General features: G+C 34.4%; 1 protein-coding gene across 1 annotated transcript; it reads left to right on the top strand.

The window, feature by feature from the left end:
- Positions 1-1,376: 1,376 nt before the first annotated feature.
- LOC128214113 (uncharacterized) lies at positions 1,377-9,120 on the top strand. The gene is made up of 3 exons (XM_052920419.1): positions 1,377-1,468; positions 3,756-4,580; positions 5,222-9,120. The coding sequence occupies exons 2-3, from the start codon at positions 3,788-3,790 to the stop codon at positions 8,593-8,595; spliced, it is 4,167 nt and encodes a 1,388-aa protein (XP_052776379.1). The 5' UTR covers positions 1,377-1,468; positions 3,756-3,787; the 3' UTR covers positions 8,596-9,120.
- Positions 9,121-12,028: the final 2,908 nt, after the last annotated feature.

Genomic DNA, 12,028 nt, shown 5'->3' with positions numbered 1-12,028 from the left:
TCTTCCGTACTATTATTAAAAGAAAATAATATACGAGTATCTTAAATATCAAAAGAATTGCCATAATGGCCCTATACCGTTCACCTGACTAAAATCAACTGCTTCTCGGAGTACTGCAGAGCAGTGAAAAAGGCAGAACAACATATTGAATTAATTAAATAGTTCCTTCCCCTTTAGTCGGTTGTATTTTCTTATTTATAGAATTATTGTGCAATGTAGTTTCAATAAGAACACAACAAGAACCGTTACATAGGAGTTTCCCTTTAATATCTGTGTATTAAAAGTGTGTGTACAATTAAAATACGCAAAATATTACACATTCTTACTTCTGAATAATCATAAAAATAATTTGTAAATCAAACATTGTTGTAGAATTCACAACTTTTTTATTAAACTATGGTACTCAAAAGTATTTTTTTTATCTCCTCATGGACTCAATCTGGGACTTAAGACTAAGGCTTAGATTTCAAAAGATATTTTTATGTTTGAGTATAAAGAAAACTTGTTACAACTGGGCGTGGCCACTTTTGACCCCATGGATATATTTTGACCAATTTTGGTAAAGGAACACTATCTGAGGCTGCATGCAAAATATCGTGGGTCTTGGCCATAGGGTTTTAAAAGAATATTTTAAATTGTTGACGTCGGTCGACAAACAGCAGACGGCGAACGCTGGACTCCGCACATTAATCGATCACAGAAGCTCTTGATGAGCACTCCGTGAAGGTTGAATTAAAGCTTTATTCAACGCATAAAAGATAAATATTATCTTATTATATAAACTAACCCAACGAGACCGTATTGTTATACTTTGTATTAGATTAACACGCATGGTAGTCGCTTCCACTAACAAGGTATTTTAACAGAGTCAGAAATATTGTTGAATAGTTTCAACAGACGAGTGTAAATTTAAAAACACATTAAGCCTTCTAGATACAGTATCCAGATAAGAGGTTTGTTTATTCTTTTCCGGTGAACGCAAGGTTAAATTTGATTTGAGTTCCATGCTGCCGAAAAATTAGTCTAGTTAGAGGGAAGGAAAAGTACTATCAACACCATAAAACGAATCAATCATCAGCAGAGGTCACCACAAAATGAACGCTCATTTGTGAACTGCGCAGTACAAAATACTGCTAGGGCTACCTAGTAACAAGATAATGAGTTACATGGTCAAAATAACGGGTGATTAAATGAAACTACAGTGGTCAACAGTTACAATGAGTTTGTAAAACAAAAATCACAGCTAAATTTAAAGTCCTTCCCAAATCCAAAACTGGGAGCAGGAAAGAACCCATCGAACAATCAAAACATCAATTTAGATATACCCAATAGCTGGTGTAATCATGGGTTTGGCGTTTAACAGGCGTGAAGGTGCTTAACATTTGACTGTTCTACTTTAAGATCAATCATATATTCATTCCTTGCCGAGGATTCACGACCAGTGGAATGTAACTGTGACATAACACATGTGAGTATTAACGTTTAATGACCTTTGTAATCATTTGAACTGTTCACTTTTTCTTGAACGAATTCAGAATGTGTATTAAACATTTATCTCTTGTAACATTAATGAACTTCAACCTTTGTTATTTATGAAATCTCAAAAACCTATTTAAAATTGTAAAACGTTATCTCCTACCTTTCAAATTTCAAACTAGATAAGAACCCGTCATTGATCAATGACGAAAGTATCACAAACAGAAACAAGCAGTATCTGCATTCATGTACAAAGCTAGTATATATAAGAAGTATATCAACGTCACAAATGTATGATGATATGATGTTAGAAACTAATAATACAAAGCGGAAAAGGAATGCCACACGAAGTGTCAAATAAATTAAGTCAAACGGAATAGTGTCATAGTTGATATTAATATAATAATAATAATGCAGTTAATATTAATATTAAAAATGTGATGTGTTACCACTCATTTATTGAGTTTAGAAGACTATATAGTTATTAAAAATACAACACAATACAATTTTAATATAAAATACAAATATTTACATAATAAGAGGACACAATGATTATCTTGGTTTAAAAATAGATTAACACAACTGAACAAATCGAATAAATGACAGATGAGATATTATCTTAACAAGAGTTTACTGAATTCATACTATTGTGTTAAATTGCTTTATCAGTACTACCCATAACCAAAATAGATTTGTATCGCCTTCAATTTGCTGTTTTTGACAAAAACAATTGTTGGTTTAATAATGTAGAATGAGTTAATCTATAATTCGATCTCCCGGTTGAAGTGCATTTCAGGGGCAGATGAATGAGATTTCAGACAAAGAACAATTGCATTGAAATATTATACAACAAAGCTCAACCATCCAACCTACTTGAAGAAAAATAACTCTATACATCATGTAATACATTGAAACTTTAGAAATGTACACAAACTTACAAAGATTACTATCTTTTGCAAATAATGGAAATGACTGACTTTAACATTATAGTAAAGGATTTGCGTGTAAGCACACATAGGTCAATATCTCAACAACTACTTGGTGTATTGCATTGAGACTCTGTAAAGTAGTACTCGACGATAAAACATTCTTTAATTATCAAGTAAGATAGGTTTTGCAATAGTGGAGATTTCTTTGACAGCTCTCGTTTTTTATGAATTGATATTTGGTATCCTAGAAAAAGTACGGTTTAAGATTTGTTATGGCTAAACTATTCAAATACTAAAATAAAAGGAAAAAAAGGGTATTAAAGAATGCTTGAAGACATCGGACATAAGATAATTTGCTGAAAGTTTTAGTGAGTAGACATTCACTGATATCTCAGGGTGTTTCTAGCCTATATTTACCATTGAAAGGTTATTTAACAATTGAGTAGTTTTATTGAAATTGGCGCCTTTTTGCTTAATTGTTTTGGGGAAAGGAAATGTGTTCGTCTATGAAGACTATATTATGAAGGTAGAACAAACCATATTGTAGAGTTAATATTCTATATAAGAAAGGAAATTATCGTTGAAATATGAAGCAAATATTTACGTCGACACCAGTTTTAACGTGATGCTCAAAGCTTGGTCGAAAGTGACACTTAAACCATTTTTTTGCTTTAATAAAAACAAATTTGTTCGATCCGTTATATTTGAGCATACTTCTAAAATGATCCCAATTACGTTATGAATCCAAATTTATTAATACCTTTCTTAGAAAAAGAATTCTAATGTTGATTACCAGAACATTGATTTTCTTGTACATATAACTGGCTATTTCGAATTTTCAACGTATGCATAACAGCTGTTGTCAAATGCATATATCTTGACCATACTATACGCTGTTACATTTAAAATTTAAAAGCATTATTGTAGATAAGTAATTTTATGCTATCACAAACTCCAGGGCTATGGTGAGAAAACCATACGTTGGTTCCCATTTACACTTTGCAGTTATAATTCACTATCATAAGTTTTTCGTAAATTAAAGATTAATATGTATTCATGGATAACAGACTAAACAAAATACTTTGTTTTTAAACAAATATACATTTATGTCACTGATTTATCAAATTAGCGGGTGCATGTCTCAATAGGGACGACCAACACCCTCCTCAACCCCAACCTTGTTTATATCCCTTTTGGAGCCTCTCGAGAAGGCGAGTTTCGCCCAAAGAAGCGCCTCTACAGTACTGCCAAACTTCCTTTTGCATATGAAAGCATGTGTAAACGAAAAATGTTATTCATTTAATCTGCGTCCCGATGCACCACATTAAACAAGCTTCTTTGTATTTGCAGAAGTTCCACGGTTTGAAGACCGTTTTTCTGCTATGTCGGATGAAATACCTGCCAAACGGCGAAAACTACAAGGAGAGCCTTGCCCTGTCGATGGTTCTATCGAAACGCAATACTTCTCAAATTATCCTGAAAACGAGAAATGGATGGACGATCCATCTTGTTCAGGACAAAATACAACACAATATTCAAAGAAAAGAATTGTTAAGGCATGTGAACTAAAACACAAACATATCGATGTCCATCTTGCTGAGAATCAGGAGAACCTTGAAAACAAAACCGAAACGCTTTTACAGTCTCTCGGGTCGGAAGGCGATCGCCTGGAAGGAACTATAAGCGATGTTGCTGATGAAGAAAAACTATCAATAGAAGAAAAAGCCAGCATTCTTCTTGCTGAGAATAAGGAGAGCCTTGAAAACAAATCCAAAACACTTTCAGAGTATTTCGAGTCAGAGGGCGAACGACTGACAGGAGATTTACGCGACGTTGCTGATGAAGAAAAAATATCAATTCAAGAAAAAGCCAACATTCATCTTGTTGAGAATCAGGAGAGACTTGAAAACAAATCCAAAACGCTTTCAGAGTATTTCGAGTCAGAGGGCGAAAGACTGACAGGAGATTTACGCGACGTTGCTGATGAAGAAAAAATATCAATTCAAGAAAAAGCCAACATTCATCTTATTGAGAATCAAATGAGCCTTAAAAACCAATTCCAAACGCTTTCAGAAAATCTCGAGTCAGAAGGAAATCGATGGACAAAAAATATACGCGACGTTGTTGATGAAGAAAAAATATCAAATAAAGAAATTCATCAAAGAGCGTTAGAAGGTAAACATTTTTTTAGAAAATTTCAAACTGTTAACAAAGTCAGACTGATTGCTAAAGCGCACCGCTTTTACGATGAATAGGGCAAGTTTTAAACAGTGGTATAATTTCACACAAAAGAACAAATGGTTTCAATAAAAAGTGTACTATCTATGTTCATGTTTCTGTTATTATTCATTTAATATTAGTTTGGTCACACCCATCGTCAGATACGATTTACCCATTTCGAATTGGTCACACGTGAATATCTGACTTTTGATAACGCAATGTTGTATAAAGCAAAATTTATTTCACATTAACCGAAACAAATGAACAAGTTTCGATTTTATTTGTAAACGGAAATAGTCGGGAGAAGTAAGATTCACGATGATGTTTGATCTGATAAATTAGGAACAAAATTATTTTTTCTACGAATTTATATTTTTAAGCATTTTTTAAAGGAAAAAAATGCACTTGAAATTTCAGAAATATACACATATTATTTTTGAAATTGTTAAATTTCATGGAAATTATTCGGTACATTGTGCTTATGGATTGCGTATGTCCTTTTCATCCAATTAAGAGATATTAAGGAGTTATTGTGTTGTTTTTTTTGTTTCAAATTGTGTTCCATGCATTATTTATTCTGTTTATTTATTTAACAGGCCTTCAAGAGACCCTTGTTGAGTATAACCTGTCTAAAAATTCAGAATTAACTTTGGGACCTTTCTTTCAAAAGGAAAATCCAGAGCTTGTAAATTTTTACGTTCCACCAACACTTTCTAAAGTTTTGCCAATGAGGTTTGCTACTAGATATTCGAGTTACAAAAAAGAACCAATAACTAGTCTAAAGCAGCTACTTGACAGACGCAAAATATTTACCTGCATCACATCAAATGCTGGATTGGGCAAGACCTCGTTCTGCAAATTTTTAGCTCGTTTATGGTGTGCGGTAAAGAAAAACGACAATCACCTCTTGGGGGAAATCCAAGGGAAGGCGGATTACTTGCAAGACGTAGAATTCTTACGAGAGTTCCACTACCTCTTCTCTGTCAGTCTTAAAGATGTCGAAAGTCACAATGTAAATATTGAAAACATTATATTCAGCCATCTTCGAAACAAAATCGATGATACATGGGATGATGATGAAAACTACAAACGAACTTTACAAAACGACTTGAAAGAAAAGCATAGTTTGATCATATTAGACGGATTAGACGAGATAAACATGTCTAAGATCACGGCTCCGCTTCAATCTAAAAAATACACAATCATTTGCACGTGTCGTCCATGGAAACTTGGCGCAATGGGCATGTCTACATCGACGTACACGGAAATACAGCTTGAAAAAATGGACTTGAAAAGTACGCGCAATCTTTTAAAACATGCCAATGTTTGCCTGAATAGTCAGTCTGCCATCAAGCGTGATATTGATGCGTTTTATACTGTTCTTAAAGAACAGAACTTGGAAAGTCTTTTGCCAAATCCACTCATAGCCTTGCAATTACTATGCATTTATCATGATCGGTATGACACGAATACTACGGAAACGAACAAATTCTTGTTAGGAAAGACACGAACGCACGTGTATGCCAACGTAGTCGATATGATGTTGAAACTCGCAAGCGATAAAGAGCCAGATTGCTTCAAAGAGTTGTGCGACAGACACCAGGATATTAAAATACTACCAAGGGGGTTTGATGAAGCTGCAACATGTAACAGCATACCATCATTCGTCGACAGTCTTGGAGAGTTAGCGTTTCAGGACATTATGCGAGAATCTGAAACTGAAATGCCGGAGCATTTTGTCTGCCAGTATCTACACGACTATCTTAAACAAACCGAAATAAGGTTTCTTTTAGCATCCGGTCTCATATCAGGATCTGCCTCCAACCGATTCAGTGACAGATCAATGGTTTACTCATTTTTGCACAAAACATATCAAGAAATGCTCGCATGTGTATACATTTCCACAAAGCCCTTTAACAGCGATGATTGGAGTCGCTTTGAATTAAACTTTAAAGCAAACTTATCCCCCGACATGATGTCATTTTTGTGTGTTATGAACTATGAGCAAGGAATAAAGTGTTCAGAGATTTTCAGTTCAAGTGAAAGAGTTTTCTACAGAGAGGGAAAATATCACGAGAATGAATTGATCAGTTACCAGAATGCTGTGCTTATGGCTCACGAGGAGTGCATCAGCAGTGGAACACCAAAACCAGATATTGTTTTGAAACACATGCTTATAGACAGAAAAAACAACAAGGGACCGCCTTGTTCATTGGTGTCACAAAATATGCAGAATATAAATACATTGCATTTGAAATCTTCTGAACGTGGAAAAGACTTAGATGTGGAATTTAGAGAGAACAAGTTGACATCATTACGTACTCTTATCATCACTGGTAATAATGATACAGTGATGCTTCAAACACTAACAGAGCCGTCAAGTGGACATTTACGATTTCTTATCATCAATGATGTGGAGTTGAAGGAAAAGCATGTAGACCTAACAGGATGCACACATTTATCTAATATTGATTTAGAAAATGTTTGTTTTTCCTCCTTGCAAATAAATGCAGAACACATAGAACAATTCTGGATGTTCTTTGAAGACCAATTCCTACAAAAGGGTCCCCCTATAGACCTAGAGCTACAACTGAAAGGAAAGTTTTCTGAAAAATTGAAAGAATTGAGTGTCATGCACGTGAAGCTAAACATTGCTACCGACTTGTCTGAGTGTGTGAACTTACATAAATTAGTATTAGAACATATTTCTTCTAGTCCGGAATACAATGCAAAATGTTTTCAAAACTTTGAGCATTTAACTCATTTGAAGGAGTTACGATTAGATTCATTACAATATCCAAACAATGCCACACTAGACTTCTCTGGACTCATATACCTCGAAGGACTTAGGATTGTTAACGTTAAAGTGGACAAAGCTGTCATTGCAGCTGAAAAACTAAGTGAACTATGGGTATATTATAGTACACCGATTGCAAATACCAGTAAACCACTTATTTTAACCGTTACCTCGTCATCGAAATTTACAAACAACCTGGAAAAGCTGAGTCTTGTTCATGTTGAACTGAATGGACAACTTGATTTGTCGCAGTCAATCAAGCTAAAAGTATTTATAGTGCGCAATGTGTCTTCAGAACAAGGAATGTCCGTTTTAGAGTTTTTAGCAAACTGCAATGAATTAGAAGAACTTCACATTGAAGCATTGAATTCGCACGAAGATAAGGTGCTGGACATGTCACATATGACGAATCTCAAGAGGGTGTGGATCGATGTGCAGACCTTAAATGTTAAAATTGTAAATATCCCAATTGAACATTTAGAAATATTTTGGGCTTTTACCTCTAAACCGAAACTACAAATACGACCGCCAAAAGAGCTTCAACTTCCAGAAAACGCACATTTCACCGGAAGCATTCGTGAATTAAGTCTCGAGAATGTTCAAGTAAACGAGGCTGATTTATCCATGTGTGAAAACCTGTCGGAACTGCGAGTTGATAAATTGTCACAATCAGTTGTAGAAAAGGTTTGCTCAGATGCAGTAAAAATACTGTATCTTGTTAACGTTACCGAGGATCGAATTGGAACGTTTTTCAAGGCTAAAAACTGGAGCAGGCTTTCAAAACTATCGTTTGAGCGCTGTGAAGAGCAAGCCATTTTGCCCATTCTAAATAATGCGAGTACTTTGCAGACATTGCAATCGGTGCGATTCAAGAACACTCGAGTAGAAAACATTGTTCACCAAATCTCAGAAATGTGTATTCATGAGATGGAATTTGAAAATATGTCTCTACCTGAAGCATCGCTGATTGATATTGCAAACCAATTTTCAAAGCACTCCAAAGCTTTGAAATGCAACGTTAGGAATAGCATCATTTTGAGCACAAACATTGAAGACGTTTTCGTCAAATTGAAGAACGTTTGTCGAAATTTCAAAAGTCAAATTATCAAGGACAGTCTTGATGAATCATACAGCCATCAAATAGATTATCTTCACTTTGAGACAAACCAATGAAAGCATCGAATGTATACCTCACATATCAGATCATCCGTTTTCATCTTTGAGCCTAATGTTAAATACATGCTTTGAAAACCAAAACTCTTAGATAAGGTGCTACATGTAGACGTCCCATATTTCCAGATTGGGATGTTCCCGGAACAGCATAGTGATTGATAAATGAACAATGATACATTGTTTATGAATAATAGGCACAATACTAAAAAATAACTCGTAGCCTTAGTAAATCATATTCATGTGCATGAAGTTTGATTTCGTATTAGGTGTTATTTTAGCCATTGTGTTTTATTGTGAATGTGAACCATACTTGGATATATCCTTTAGTAGTACAATTTGTAATGATTGTGATTGGTTATTTGGTAATTATTCAAGGAACATCTGTTTGTGATTTACTTTCATTGTTTATTCTGTGTGTAATTGTTTGGTTTCATGTATTGAGTTTGATGTAGAAATGTAGTGTATGCAATATTGCATTTTCCATATTGCTATTAAAGGAATTAACTGAAAATGTGAACTATTCTTAAAAATAAAAATAAATCTGTTCTGCTGTCGTTGTCAATAATATTCAAGCAAATTAAAGCTTGATAGCAAAGATGTTTCTGCCGTCGCGTGCGATATAGACTTGAGGCAAATTTTAAATGAATATGTGTTTTAGCATTGCATAAAAGTGTTCATAATTTATCATATCTCTTTTGTCTTACTTGTGGTTCTGAATTACGTTCAATTTAACTGAAATGCACGACATTTGTACAACACACGTATTGGGCATGCGATTTTGATAACAGTTCAACATGGGGGATTTTATAATTCGCACACATGTTCATTATGAGAAGATGACTTATAGCGTGCAAAGTCAAAGACTGTAGGTCAAATTGAAACTGACAAGGCCTTTTTTGAAACGTCCTTGTTTTTTCTTAAAATTGTCTGGGCTGTAACTTGGTCATGAATTAATGGGGCTATATAGGCACGTTTTGTCCCTTCTAGACTAGTGCTTGATGCATTTAACTCCAATACTATGGCACATACAACCATTAAACTTCATAGGAATGTTTGTCAGAATAGGGATTTCGCTCGTCTGACTTGAGTGACATTCCACAATATGTTACGGGAGGAGTTATAACCCTTGACTTAGTTACAGATGGCCTGAAAAGGAACATGTCACATGTAGCTGCAACAGTAGTGCACCTTCGATCATGAACCTGCAGAAGAGCTTTGCATAGCATGGCAACTCGTGAATCCGGGATTTATGTGACAGTTTAGTAGGACTGACAAATACTGTGACCCTGGTTGGTAGTTCAGTGTTCAAAACAAAACTTAAGTGGCAAAACAATGGCGAGTTTTATAATTCACATGCTAATGTTGTTAATACGAAAACATGACTGTCAGCCATTCCTGTGTCCAAACGGGTTTGTCGGGGTATTTATCACATCTGTGATAACTTTCGTTAATTTGACGTTTCAATGTTGCCTATTTTGAATGAAACAAATGTCAAAAGTTTTTCAGCTGATACTGCATATCCTTGACTTCTGGACTTTCTGCTCATTTCTGAAAAGATATATCGTAAATCGTTTTCCAAACAACAATGTTTTAGCTATTTATCATTAGAAGAGTATAAAATACATTGCTGATATAAATGGAAACAATTAGTGTGTTATTAAATTAAAGTTGCACTCTCACAGATTTACCGTTTTTACAACTGTTTTATTTTTTGTCTTGGAATAAGCAAATTTTTGCGTAAATATCTGAAAAACTAGTGATAAAAGACTACTGACAAAATATTTGATCGCAGATTTTCATATTTCAGTTCGAAAACAAGTCTTTTATGTCTTAAAGCGTTACTAACGGTTTAAGATAAATGCATAAAACATCAATATTTGAACTTAATACAAAAATATGTGACTATTTTATGTCAGCATTATTATATGAATGGTTAGTTAATATGCATTTTCACATAAATTGGCTCGTTCCAAGACAAAAAAAAGACAAAAAAGTTGTCGAAACGTTCAATCTTTGAGAGTGCAGCTTTAAGGTCATGATTTAAGAATAAAAGCATTTATAATATTCTTGAATCCATGTCACGATATAGAAATAGAAGCAGCTATTGAGTTCGTTCTTGCATAGAAATAGAAGCAGGTTATGCGATTTTGCATCTTAATATAACAGTTATTAGGTTCTTGTGTAAGATTTGGAGTTGTTGCATTGAACACACAAAGCAATGGACGCTTATATTGCGTTCTTGTATAAAATTGAAACAAACTAAAACTTTCCGGTTTAATATTCTTGAAACCTTTGATATCTGTATTCGATCAAAATGATAATCAGTACATTCATTTAGTTACCTTATATTTTGCTCTCTCATCCTTTCCAGTTCTATATTGAGCTGCAATGCTTCCATCTTTTCTTTATGTCTCTCTTTCTCTGGTCTTCTAATTTCTGTGCTTCAAGCTTGTATTCCATCTCACGACTGAAATTAAAATAACTTGTTCAAAGAAAATTCCTCAAAAGAGAAAGAATTCCTCTCCTTCCTAGCATTTCAAAATAAGCCTGCAATCAATATCAATGGTCTTTTTTATTTCTGTGCTTCAATCTTGATAACGATCTTCTTCACTCAAATCGCAAAACATCGTAAAAGAAATGCGTCATTTATTACACGCCATTTTAAAGTAAGCGTTCGTTAAATATCGACTTTGAATGCCACATCGTGATAAGATGATTGGATTAGTAAGTTGTGTATACACTATCTGGACAAACATTGAAACTACTGGGCTTGAAGGAAAAACATAGAGGTACAATGTTAAGGTCTTACATACACTCAACGAGAGGCGCACTACGCTTCGATACAACATAGACAAACAACAACAGGCACCATTATCATTTTATAATTTATTTTGAAGGTACTGCCTTGGGACCGTCAGCGAAACGGGAGGACACTAGTTTAACTAGTTTTTGAGTACTCAACCTCATGCTTGTCTCAATATGTATCAACAGCGTTTTTTATATCTCATGAAAACAAAAGAAAACGTCACAAAAAAAAAACACACTACACAGTAATTAAACATGTTGAACATAATAAACAAATAAAGGCCAACCATATTTAAACGGTCTCGAACGAGCAATGAATTGCTTTGCATGATTGTACTAGTTTACGAATACCTCACATATGTCCCCACAATTAGGAATAAAAGCTAAAGTAAAAACAATATGACCTCAATATTTACTAATCGTCGCCATACGTACCGTTTTTGCTCCATATCATTACATTCCTTCATGTCCACTTCCGTTCGGTGTTCATGGTCCTGGTGGCATTTGTACGACCCGAATATCAACTTGTTCAGGCTCATCCTCTTTAAATGCGTCTCCCTTTAGTGGTATTTAAAGCGATTTTCGCTTACTAACTTATACCAATTATTTTAGTTTTGGTTCAACCAAT

Source organism: Mya arenaria, chromosome 1, assembly GCF_026914265.1.
Source record: "Mya arenaria isolate MELC-2E11 chromosome 1, ASM2691426v1".
In the NCBI taxonomy this organism is placed as follows: Eukaryota; Metazoa; Mollusca; class Bivalvia; order Myida; family Myidae; genus Mya; species Mya arenaria.
The sequence above is the reverse complement of the archived record's forward strand: the minus strand, read 5'-3'. Positions and strand labels throughout refer to the sequence as shown.